This window comes from Cupressus sempervirens, chromosome 5 (assembly GCF_028749045.1).
Source record: "Cupressus sempervirens isolate cs-2001-9-10 chromosome 5, ASM2874904v1, whole genome shotgun sequence".
NCBI classification, from domain to species: Eukaryota; Viridiplantae; Streptophyta; class Pinopsida; order Cupressales; family Cupressaceae; genus Cupressus; species Cupressus sempervirens.
In genome coordinates this window covers 674,127,048-674,141,093 of record NC_143122.1, presented here as the reverse complement: position 1 = coordinate 674,141,093, position 14,046 = coordinate 674,127,048, and the positions used below count along the sequence as shown (strand labels likewise).

At 37.3% G+C, this 14,046-nt stretch overlaps 1 protein-coding gene across 1 annotated transcript; it reads right to left on the bottom strand.

The window, feature by feature from the left end:
- Positions 1 to 11,501: 11,501 nt before the first annotated feature.
- LOC149557747 (pentatricopeptide repeat-containing protein At5g66631-like) lies at positions 11,502 to 13,737 on the bottom strand. Its single transcript, XM_089832270.1, has one exon. The coding sequence runs from the start codon at positions 13,547 to 13,549 to the stop codon at positions 11,534 to 11,536; it is 2,016 nt and encodes a 671-aa protein (XP_089688396.1). The 5' UTR covers positions 13,550 to 13,737; the 3' UTR covers positions 11,502 to 11,533.
- Positions 13,738 to 14,046: the final 309 nt, after the last annotated feature.

Genomic DNA, 14,046 nt, shown 5'->3' with positions numbered 1-14,046 from the left:
AGCCATGGGAGGGATTGTGATGTTGCATGCATTAGAAGTTGCTTGAGTGTATCCTATTTGGATCTTGTTTCCCCAACTCGATGGTGGCCTCTTTGGAGGCCTAGGATGGGATGTGAGCCTCCATGGTTCTCTGTATCATGTTATTTTTTGCAGGTTTCTGAAAATGGCCCCTATGAAGGAGTTAGGGTTTTTCCTTGAAATTGTTGAAGAATCAAGTGTTGTGAAGAAATCATCATTTTTCATGTCATTTTGTTATGGGTTATGATAACAAAATTCCCACTTTTATGTTCTTGTGAGAGGGTTTTATCCTCTATTGTATACCAATGTGAATGTGTAAAATGTGATTGATGTTATGCATATGATTGACATCGTGGGAGAAAGAATTTAATATTTTTGTAATAATTTGGTATAGCTCTGATACCATGTGCATAATTAAAGTGGTAACTCCTGTGTTGTCAACATGACAACTCACAAGAGTACACATACTCCTAGGTGACTAATAAATAAATAATAAAATATGCATTAACGTAAGTAAACTTAAGTAAAGTGTAAATAGTAAATACTTATTTACACCAATACCCCCCTTAAGTGAAACTTAGGGGAATGCACTTAAGTTCACAAAATCTAGGATGAAATGCATGATGGGTCCCAGCTACTAGGCCATGTTAGGTACCCATGTACGTAATGCAAATGCAATCTCTCATAAAGTAGAGAAAGAGGGAAAACCTCATGGGAAAAACCCTCCCCCAAAAAGAGAGATGAAAAATACACGATGTATGGATGGATGGAGTAATCAAGACCCCCCATTACGACATACATCAAGTATATACAAGAGAGAAATGGGAGAAGGAAAAAACCCCATAAGAGGAAAAAGTCCCCCCATAAAAGAGAAGAAGAAGACGAGGTAGGTCCCCCCTAAATGTAAGGTGCCGATCAGTGAGAAATACTCCAATGTAGAAGTTGATCCATGACCGTTGTATGATGTTTCTCCCCTTTGGAAGAAACAATGGAAAAGGTACAAATGAGATGCTTCCCTTGTGTGTGAAAAGAATTTCGATGATGAAAGTTGTCTCTGAAACCTGTTCAAGTGTCCCTATGTTGAGGCCGAGGATTTCTCCCTCCAAGACTGCTGAAAAGAACATGTGCACATCGAGCAAGGATCCATGTAGAACCTGTCTTAAAGATCCAATAGTCTCCTCAAATGATAAAGAAACCTCCTACAACTTTTGTACACAAGTATCCACAATCACATTAGCTTGTAAAAACTGATCATGTAGAGAATGGACATGAGGGTCAGAGTGGGCCCTCACAACTATAGAAGGATTGTCTTCAAAAAAGAGAAGTAGTATATCATCAAAGAAGTCCTCCAAATTTGCTATGTGTGACTCCACAAACAAACCTAAAATGTTAGTGAATAAGTCATCACTTGAGGCTGGAACTGGAAGACAAAGTGTACTCTGTCGTGCTGAAGTACATGAATCTGTCACTGCGAAAATGGATGAAGAATTCACCTCAAAGAGAAGACAAATATCATCTAAGATGTCTCCTACATCTTCAATGTGAGACTCCATGAACAGGCCTACAATGGCTGGAAGGAAGTCGTCCCATGAAGTTGAAGTAGGAAGACATGAAATTTCCTACTGCACTAAATCTGAAGCATCTGTGGCTGGAACTAGATCAACAACAGGAGAATTTGAAGGTTTGATCTCCTCTGGAGTGACTGGATGTAGAATGTCCTTTGGAAATGGAGGAACGCATGGATCTCCATATGCTTCCCAAACAGCCATCCAAACATCACGAGGAAAACTTGCCATAAGAAGAGGAGCAAAAGATTCCTTACTCATACTATTATATAAAAAGCCAAGAAAATTAGAAAGATGTTTCCAATTAAAATTAGGTGGCAATATTTGCGAATAGAGACAAGGAAGGACTTCCTGATGCTGTTTGAGATGATCAAGCATCAAAGCACTCCATTTCTGATAGTTCCTCGGTGTCAACTTTGGTCTTATACCAGATTGACATATGTGACAAGCCTCCATGAGATCAATGAATGTATGCACCCCCCAAAATAAAAAAGATAATCAATCAACCCCCCCTAATGTATGATTTGGCACTTGGTGTGATGACCACATGCCAATTTAGGGCCTATTTCTGAAAGTAGTATTTCTATCCACAAAACCTATAATATGATTGCAGGTATGAAAAGTAGACAAAAAAAATGCACTTTCAAAAAAAATGGAACTTGATTATGTGTCCAGATGAGCCCGTACTAAGCATTTGGAGTGGCAAAAATTGAGATTTGCAAGTTGTAGAAAAATTCAGGAGCAGAGATCTCAAACCACCTACACCAATGTGTAGATCACGAAATTCTACCCCAAAACAAAAAAAATTGCTTACAAAAAGGAGTTCGTATGAGGGAGATATTGTTGTTTGAAAATCACCTCTATTATTATTTTTCCTGAATCGCCATTGTGCCTCCAAAAATCAAATGACTCTAGATTTTGCCTTAGATGTTCGATTTGGATGAAACAAAATCTGATTTGGGAGTTTTTTGACCTTCTAAATGTGATGCAAATATCTGATTTGCACCAACAAACACCAATCTTCACTTACAAAATACCTCTCCTACAGGCCTGATGGCCAAATTTTCCAAAAAATAATGCAAATCTGATTTTTTTTGCACAGAGGCAGATGAAAAAACATAGATCTAAAAATTAAATGAACAGATTTGAAATGATCATACCAATTTTGTAGATCAGGCCTTTGGGTGCCGGTTTGCAAAATTTTTTTTGCCTCAATTTTGACTATTGCCCAACATAGGCGAATTTATAGTCAATTCACTGAATCAACATTCCAGAAGCAATGGTGAGGTTTGCTTTGACTCTAGACTCTCCCAATTTTTGCAGATTTTTTGGATTCGAGTCGAGGTGTTGAAGTAATAATGGTCTCGAATGGCTATGTAAAGAGAATATCCTTGAGAGCTCTGATACCATGTGCATAATTAGAGTGGTAACTCCTGTGTTGTCAACATGACAACTTACAAGAATACGCATACTCTTAGGTGACTAATAAATAAATAATAAAATATGCATTAACCTAAGTAAACTTAAGTAAAGTGTAAATAGTAAATACTTACTCACACTAACAATTTTAATTTTGCATAAGAAGGAAAGAAATAGTTCATGTAATGGAATATCCATCATTTTGGAATTCATGTTGTAGATATGTGATTAAACTCTTGTACATATGTAGATTCATGTATTCAATCCATAATAAACGTTGTGGAATTTTCATGTGAGAGAGAGTCAATGTAATATTTATTCAAGGTAGGATGAGTGAGATTATTGTAAAGTTTCATGTTATGTGATTGATGTAATGAGAATAAAAAAATTCCAATATTGCACTTGTTCATAGGTATGCATGGAAAATGATTCATTATGTTTTCAATAAGAAGAAATTCCATAGATGAGTCTATTCATCCTTTAGAAACATTTAAAATTGATATTGTACATTAGAGTGTTAGAGTGTTCTAGTAATAATAGATTCTTAGATAGATGTAAGGAATAATATCAAAATGTGTAATTAAAAAGGGTTAGAGGATTTAAATCAGTCTAGTACCAAATCCATAGTCATAGTTTCCTAAGTGTAAAGGGAGGAGAATGCATAAGACTCATAGTGAAACCTTGCTGTAGATGGACTTTTTACTCTCTAGAATTTGTATGGAGAGCATAAATTAATCCCATCCTCTATTACAGAGTATTAAAATATTCAAGAGAATATCCTTTAGAATCTTAGGAATATAGAAACAATAACATAAAAGTGTTAGGCATGGACAAAAATAAACTTAGACCTGGTAAGCGAGTCGCATCAAAATAAAAATAAAATTTATAAAACCATATAATATGACCCACCAATGGAAGGACCCTATTAAAATTATATATATATATATATATATATATATATATATATATATATATATATATATATATATATATATATATATATATATATATATATATATATATATATATATATATATATATATATATATATATATATATATAAACACTAAAACACTTACCAAGGCCAACTACCCTTGGACATGCCACCTACCACCCTTACCTCACACCTAGGGAGGGTCCCCCTAACTTGGTACCCACACTACATTCTCCAAGCAAGCACATGGCCTTGGGAGAATTGGAAAAGGTAAAGTTTGGTGGGAGGAAAGAAGCATATAACCCCCAAAACAAATGCAAACAAGGACATCCTCCCTTGAAGCATAGAGATGAGCGCCAAATGGGGCCATTGGGAATGGGACACCCTCACATATGTGACATGTGATTCAACTAATAATAAGATTGTAGCAGTATTAGAATTAAAATAAATAGTATATGTTTTCAATAATCAAATTAATAGTAGGTTAGGTTAATAAAATTAGAGTTTAATGAAATGATAAATGCAAGTCTTTTCTTTACATACAAATAAATAAAATTATATTTTGCAAAATGGGATGGCAATGGTAAAGTAATGAATTACAGGTACTATCTAAATGAAAAGAGATATATATTGCAAGATAATCAACATAATTAGAGCAATATGTATGACTTAACCTTCTCGATTTCCAAGTTTTGAACCCATATTTGACAAAGGTATGGCACCTCATATTTATAAACACACTGTTTACTTATAGGTTAGGATGTAGAATTAAAAGTAACATCTCATAATTTCATGTAGCCCGTATGCTATTAATTGAATTTTATCAAATGTAAGCATTGTGAAATCTTATTGATCTTGAATTTTGAAGACTAGAGTTCCGAATGGAATGTATCCTCCTAGACTAACAACAACTAAAGATTTTATACTCCCCAACTATATCATGGGATACTATCATTCTACCTCTGATACCTACGACTTGGTTATAATGTTAGTGCTTCCTAAATGTTGTTAATCATTACCTTCATTTTAATGATCAAATATGTATTACCCTAATGTCCCCAACTGCATCTCCAGTAAACGTGATGTTAATATATTTCGAACATCTTGTAGTTCGATGGAGTATTTGTAACATAATTATATATATATATATATATATATATATATATATATATATATATATATATATATATATATATATATATATATATATATATATATATATATATATATATATATATATATATATATATATAAAATTGTCCCTCCTAGACTCCTTGGTTAGACCAACAGTGCTTAATGGCTAAGTGGTTGGGGACCATCTCTTCTTGACTTAGATTGGGCCTCTATTGAGCATGTTTAGACTCTGCTTCTCAGATGCCATAGATTCATCCCCCATGACATTATTTTGGCAGAATTCAGATCTCATCCTTTCAGACTAGGTGCCATTTTTGATCTGGTTTGGTTTCTTCATTGTCTTCGTGGCTTTGTAGACTCAACGGTTGGTCATCACCAATATTCTTACTTGGTCTATTGCTCCTCTGTTTTTATTGCTGCCTCAAATTCCTTCCCTAGAGGTTGATGTTTATACACTCAAGCAACCTCTTTGTTGAGCTCAACAGGGATTGAATTGACCACCTCCCTCCCTTCCAGTTTTCATTAGATGCTCCTGCTCATCTCCTCCCGTCACCACAGGAGTTGAATGGGCATGTCAGGACAAACATTTATAGACAATACATCACCGCAACCTGGAGTAACCCGATCGTGGGGTTACATCCTAAGATGGCCTTTTATACTGAGCACTTCTTGGTTATCACTGATAGGGTTATTACATAACCTAGCTACTTATCATAGCATTGGTGTCATGCCTTACACATCTCCCTTGGATCTTTTAGACTCGGCTCCCACTAGTTACGGATCTAGACTACTCATCATATGAGCAGAGAGGAACATATCTGTCGCTTATGGTCAGAGGCCAAGACAAAGACCCATTTCATCTTCCGCTGCTCGTCCTATATGAGATTAGAGGAAGGTTCTATTGCCTATTCAGAGAGTGTAGTTCCCTCACAGCTTTCTTCATATATACGGATCAGAGATGCCTGGCGCTCTATCTCAGGGAGGCGATGCGATTTTCGGACTCCACTTTGCAACGCTTGACCCCTCAGAAGGTCACGAATCAACCACTCATTACCACCTTCTACCCCTTGTCTCCGACAAAGGGGGTGAAGCGAACCTCTAGTGCCAGCAGTACCCCCATGGCTGGCCACTCTAGATCAGTGAGACCCCGCACCAGGTTTAGTACTATTACTACTCTTACTCCTCAATGACACCACTCCTACAACTCATAGCGACAAACCAGAGGTCCTTCATGCCCAGATTCATCTCGTTCAGTTTTGGAGTTCTTTTAGCTGAGGAAGGGTCCCTAGTTCTTGCCGCCTTGTTGGCCCCTTTATTGTTTTGTTTATTTTATTCTCTTTCGCTCTTTCCCAGCCATTATTTGGTGTCTTGTAGTCTACTGCTTCCTTGCTTGTATGCTCTTAGTCTCTTAGACCCTTGGTGGTCTTTTGTTCGACATTAATAGATTTATCTTATCTTATCTTATCTTATTGCCACCCTTCTCTTTTATTATTTTCAACTTAGCTCAAATATGTACATGTCGCCACCTCCTTTTCAACTTGGTGCATAATATATGTGCTGCCACCTTGCAAAGCTTTCAAGAAATGTAACTACTCCAAGCAAGTATCGAGCCATTAAGCATATACGTTCCCAATGCCACCCACTACCTTCTTCCTCTCTCCAAGAACCTCACGACATTTGGTAGAAAATATTGTCTCCACTCATCATATATTTTTACCTCTCCAAGCTCTCACATCTGCAAGATGTACATCCATTCCTCCAAAAGTTAACGTGAAATCAACAATGATAATTGCTAGCTGATAGATATTGTAATCCAAGAGGTTTGTGGGAAGGTTCGATTACTGCAAAAGAAGTCTTAAGTTAATCATTCATCGTCCACCATTTACTGATAGGTTGTACCTGATATCATCCTTCCTTGACTTTACCATTTCATACAATTTTTTCTTACATAATGTCGGCCTACATTGTTAAGGCCAGACCGTTTGAATTAACAATGTATGATCTTAAGTGTTATCTGCCAGTGATGTTAATGGCTGTTCATATGCATTGTTGAAGTCTAAATTTAAGTACTTTCAGCCAGTGATATTCAGATCAGATCATATATCTCATTGATGTTTTGATCTCAAGTATATCTCAGCCCAATAGTTGTGTGGCCTGTTTTCAATCATTTCATGGAAGAATTCTTATGCATGCCATCCAGTAAAGTTTTGGCTTTAGTATTATAGCTATAATCTCTTGATCTGTTATGTTACTTCTGTCCAGAATTTAATAATGTCACGAGTTGTACTTCCCTCATACAAAGGCATTATACCGTATACCGCTGAGATGAGGGAAGCCTTATCTCAATGAGAAGATTTAATACTTGAAATACATGTGCATTATTTTTGTTTCCATGCAAGCCCCTGTTTGGGCAGAAAATTTCAATGATTGCAAAGACAGTTGGAACTGCTCAAGAATAAAGGACAGTCACACCCAGGATCATCTAGGATAACCAAGTATGGTTGAGAAGAGAGGTGTAGACTGAAAACCATGGAGTACTCTTGCAAGTAAAGGAGTTGAGTCAGAACATGATAAACATTAAAATAACTTAATTACTAAATCTATAACCAAGTCAGCTCATGGTGGGCAAAGGGTATGGATATTCGTATGCCAAAAATCTCTAGATATTGTTTGACAAACCTCTTTCCTAATCATTCTAAGCAAACATCAGTACATGATCACTCCTGAATGCTTTGCGAAATCAAACAATCTATCAATTAACAAGGATCAATTCAACGAAGTGAATAAACCAGCAATCAAATCATCATCAATCAATTCACTCAGGGAATCAGAAATCAATCATCAAATGTCTATCAAATCAATTAATCTGTTATTCAAAAATCAACCATTCAAGTATTGACCTATCATACCCGCATTCATTAATTCAATTACTGGAAATAGAGAACAGGATATAACAAGAAAGAAGCAGACTATAGACTGAGATCTGCAATCTGGGTGTGAATATTATATGGCACATATTAAACATTAAGAGTCCATTTGTGATCATCTTTATTGATTTATATATAGAGACCTAAATCATGATATTATGTGATTGTTCATTTGCTGATGCATTGACACATCGACTGATTTAATCTATATATAGCATTGCAATCTGAGAATACATAACCATACGACATGTTGCATACTGTATGTTCTACCTGACTGCTGTAATCAGCCATGATTAAAAAAAATATGGCGATTGCAGACTAGGAAGAACGGCGATGAGGTCACCTTCTAAGCATGCCACCGCATGGTATGTGACCAAGGAATCCCATGGAGCCAAAAAGGGGCAGAGGGACTGCCTTTGGGCTTACAAAGGAGGGACTATCAGGATACCCCATTGTGAATATTTCTCATAGCCTTTATCATGATAAATAAATGCAGGGGGATGTTGAATCATTGGAGATAAGGTAGAACTAACAAGATTGAGGATAATGGTGATAGGGCACTACAATATGTATGCAACCTCATATGAATGGCATGGGCCACATGGGGCCATGAAGGGTAATGTATCTACTCTTGGGCCTAGGGTAGGACATCACTAGGGGACACCTCATCAAGTTAACCTATCTTATTACTTGTATGATTAGTGCTTGAATCAGGTTTAATATTAAATTGTGAATCATGACTACAAACGATTCCTAATTTGCTTGCAGGATTTCAATAAAAGCTAAAAGGTATCTCCAACATCCTACATGCTTTAAATAATTTAAATGAGGGCGAATTTGGGTAAGCGTAATTAGGGGACATTGCAATGCACAACAAAGAGGGATTATTGCTCAGGAGGGAATGCACACAGGACACTGCATGCAGATACGTGTACAAGCCACACTAACAAAAACAGATAAAAGAAACTCTAGGCTGCATGGCACATGCATCGTTTTGTATGAAAACATAGAGCACTCTCAGATGGGGGGACTTTGTACAGCAGATATTTGGAATTAATATAATGTCCTTTGAGACCTTTGAATATACATGCAGCATGGCTTCTATAATCTACAATAACAACAGCCATTATTGAATATAATTATATCTTGTACAATGTACTTGAGTTAATATGTGAATGTTTGGCCTCATTCTATTCCCTTTTAAAGATACTGTCTTGTGCATAGAAGTAAGATAGGATGATGCAAGAAACACTAGATCTACACCACCTAATGATACCTGAGTACTCTTTGCACCCTGAGTGATTGTTCAAGCTTCATGCCCAGGTATTATGCTGTCATTGAGTGATACTTCATTTTTAAGTGTCAGTCGTAGATGGGGTCAGTGCAGGATCACTGAAATTGTGCAGGAGTTCTAGAGTGTGATAGCCAACACCAAATTCATCTTGTCCTTTGAATGGAGAGATGACCATTGGAATGGCTGGTACAGGAGATTGATTACTGTGAACACTTGCCAATGGCTAAGGGGTCAGTTGAAATGGTTCAGACTGAGGCCGAGGAGCTAGAATTTGGTTTCACGGAACACTTAGTGACAGCAGAGGATTTGGCTGCTGTCAAATTGGTTAATGCCTGATGAACCAGAAAATTATTGGTTTGAAGACGTCTTTGATTTTTTCAACCTTTTCATTGCCTAGTTGTTCTCTGTATGTGAACCAAGCCTGGTCAAGAATGCTCTGTTTGCAAGTCGAAGGCCACTTTGATTGCTTTGTAGACTTACGCATGGGCTGGGCTTACCATGAGCACCTTTTGAGGAAAGATGCCACCAATATCTAACATCCCCTTAAAGAAGTCATGCCCCCGTAATTGCTTTGTTTAGTGTTCCTGATAAGTAATGAACTCATCATGTACAAATTCAACAGCTATATGTGCCACATATCAATATAGATTGCAGAAAATCAAGGCCAATGGATACGAGAATCAATAGAATTCATTAACTGAACAAGAGGTGTGGATGATTGCAGAAAGGATATTTCCACCTGTTATCAGATGAATTGCTTCTTCAACATGATTGCAGTCGGGCACAGAAGTATTGCAGAGGCGGTTGAGGTTGTAAGGAGCTGAAATGAGGTGTTCCAATTTCCATGTTGAGAATTTTGCCTGGTATTTGTATGGCTTGTATCCGAGAATAGCTGTATTTTCAGATGTCGACATGGCAGCTTAATACATGGCAATGGCAAAATAAAGTGGCGGTTATAAAAAAGCTTCACATGAATTGCTACATCGTCCTCTACCAAGTAATCATGTAAGTGAATTCACTGATCATACGATATTGCTAGCTCGCACTTGTAAACTGTTCATTGAAGATAAGCCACTGAGCCCAAGTGATTTAATAAGATTGATTGCACTTAATCCTTGTACCAAGGCCTCAGGAGCCATGGGCAGGTATCTTGCAGCAATTAAAATTATTATTAATGCAAGTTATGTCGAGGCCACCAAATTGTCAATATTGAGATATAGGTTTTCTGTCCTAGATGTGAAGCAAATTGTCCTTGGGAATTCAAGAATCTGCAAGTAAACATCAGTTAATGATAAACATGTTACAAAGAGCACATATCCTTCCAAAGAATAGAGATGGATCACTGGAAGTGAAGAAGATCTTCTTAAGAGAAAACGCATAAACCCTTATCCTTGTCACAGCATTGATTTGCTAGTTAGTCTGTCAATTGATTGGCTTCTCTACAGCAGTTTTTTATTTCATGTGTCAGGCTTACATCACTATTCAAATTTTACTACTGTAAAAGTTAAAATTTTGTGCGCCCTTAAAAGAATGTACAACATTGAATACACACAAAAACCAAGCAGACAGGTTTTATCAGCGGGAAGAGTGGCATGGCGTGACATAAATTTTCTCCCGAATTCAGCTAAAACTACTCAAATGGATAAAGAACCCACTTGAGGTGTTAACACATATTCCCTGAACTAGACAGACAAATTCCATGAGTAAACGTAGCCTTATACAAAGACCTTAATCCTAGACGTGCGAAGCATAGCATTTGTTTCCCAAGTTAGCATTTTCAGCATTTTTTTGAAAAAGCCACTAGTAGTTACTAATAATATGCTCAATGCTAATCATAAAAGAGAGAGACGAGTGTTTCTGAGGGCCCAAGTTGTCCAAATTACACAAAAAATATGGTGTTACAACTCACAATTCACTCCATATTTGATTGCCAGAGACCCTCTTCAGATTTTTACTTCGGTGAGTTTGGAGGTGTTGGGTAGCAAGCTATATCCGGATCACTCTTGCAATTTTTTAAATTTACATTAACCACATTTGTACAATCTGAAGTAAAATAGCATAACGATCTGAGATTAGTCAGACAAACATGTATTTCTGACAGGATTAGATAACCTAAAGATAATAGAGATCGATTGAGAAAACATAAGGCGTGTAGGTTTAAAAAGAGAGATATTTACGCTTGCATAGTGCAAAAGGAAAGCCATAGACTGTTGAAGGAAAAACAGTTTCCGAAGATCGGCATCTAATTAGAGTTTGACTTATAAAAAGCTTCTGAAACAATATCATATATTAGCATTAAATCTCCACCGCTTGCCTTCCATATACTGCCAGGCAAGGCCTTAGGTAAATTAAGTCCCTCTTTCTCATATTCATCTTCTACATCTGCTGCCTCTCTCAACTTACCCTGCGTCCAGAGACTATTCACCAGTAAGGATTTGGTTTCAGTATCAAGCCTCATATTTGTACTTTTCATGTCTTCAAAAAGCCTGAATGCGAGTGCTGCTCTCTCATTCTCACAATAAGCATGGATAAGAATTCTATAGCAATGTGCATCTGGCTTACCACCGCTCTGGTTGATCCATTGAAAAAGCAGCTGCATAGTTTTTAAATCACCTGCTCTCCCAAAGTCCTGCATTAGAACAGTAAATATCTGAATGTCTGGGCAGATGTTGGCAAATATCATTTCCTCAAGAATTTCCTTGGCCTTCAGTCCCTGGTTACATCTCACAAGAGTATGAATCAGAGATGAATACAACAATCTGTTGGGTTTCAAACCAAATAATTCAATCTCTTTGAAAACCCTCAATGCTGCATCTGGATACATTGATACACCGTAAGCCTCAATTATCAATCTCATTGTGCTTACTGACAACTTTAATTCTTCTGACCTTGCCCTCAAAAGTAAGCGATCTACTGCTTCAGCTTTCCCTTTACGTGCCAACATCACAGCCATTCTCGAGATTGTGTAGATATCATGTGCAAACCCTGGCTGGTGAGCAACCCAATGGAAAAACTCCAAAGCTGCATCGATTTTCTTAAATGCCCTCAGAACCTTGCACACCAATCTTGTGTTCCACACGAGATTCGCCCTCTCAAGAGAAAAAATCGTTGCATCATTCCAATCACTTAGGGCATTTGCTAAGGCATTTGGATTCAGCCAAGGTTTCAAATTCTGACTAGGTTCCCCTGAATTATCTACACCCTCATCTTCACCATAACCATCGACATCACCATTCTCATTGTCATCACTACCAAGATCAAACATTTCTGATATTCCAAGAGCCTCAATATTAGCATCAGGCAAAAGGTAGCCCACTATCTCCTCAGCTTCTTCCTCCAACCCCGCATCCTTCAAAATTCTCACAGCTGAAATCAATGCTCTACTAGGCAAAACCCCATCATTTTGCATCTCCCGAACAAGCAATCTCATTGACTCCACATCATTCATTCTAGCGAACTCCTCCACCAATAAAGTGTACTGTTTGGCAGTATGTTTGACCCTCAATGTGGGTAATCTCTTGAACACCTCAAATGCCTCATTCAACTTACCCAATTTTAGAAGGTGCTTAATAAGAACAGTGTAAGTCCTAACATTAGGAAGAACACCCACCTCAATCATCTCTAAGAAAAGACTACCCACTTCACTATACCCACCCCTCTCTGCAATCATATCAATATAGATATTATAAAACTCTGCATTGGGTTTTAAAGGTTCTTCCTCTTCTTCATTCATTTTCTTTTTCATTTCAATCCAAATGTTTTCGACCCCTTCAAAATTTCTAGCTCTGGCATTCCAGCGCAATAAATCCATATAACTAATAGAAACTTTTTTGTACTTACCACACTTAATTTCTTCGACCATGCTCTGCACGATTTCCACTTTTCCAGTATCGCTGAGCACTTTTATAATTGAGTGGTGAGTGTACTGATTGTTGTACAGCTCCGGCTTGGATTTCAACCATTCTGCGAAGCTAAGAGCTGTGAGTGGCAATAGTTTACTGGTGCGCAGGGCCTGTGATACAACGAAGGTGTCGAGCTCGATTCTCTCAAGAGCTTTTGGTAGAGAGGGTGTCCAAGGTTTGTTGTGAAGTAAAACCCGAACCCTGTCAATGCGTTTTGCTCTGTGAAAATAATGGGATGCTTTGTTGATTTGCGGTGCTTGTTGGGTGTCAGGGTTACTGCCGTTAAGAGAATATGAGTGAAATGTGTTGATGTCGTTCTTCAGGAGTTTTCTCTTACTAACAAATCTTGACGCCATGGAAGCTGAGAAAAACAGTAGCTATAGGCATAAATATGAAGGCGAGAATAAAAATTGCTCCCTTCTTTCCAGCCGATCGGTAATGAGAACTCGAACAACAGGGCCGATCAAAAACCTCATGCTGTGCTTTGGAAAAAGATACCTACCTATGTACTATCCACTCAATTTCATACCAAAATCAAAAGAAAGAGACGGGGCATTTGTTACTGTGATTCTTTTTCTAATCTAGTTATAGACATCATAATTTCTTCATGAGGCCTAAATTTGAGGTGTATTTGGATTATGAATGAATAGTTTTAATGATATGTTTGAGAGTAATTAGTTGAAGGGATTCAAATTTAGTATTCTTATATTATTTATAATTCTTTTTATATTTGATTTCTTGTAACAAATCTTGATTAGAAAGAGTTCACACACGCACACACACATGCGCACACATACACACACATTATATTCGACTTTTTGTAATGACTCTTGATTACAAAGCTAACAGTTTA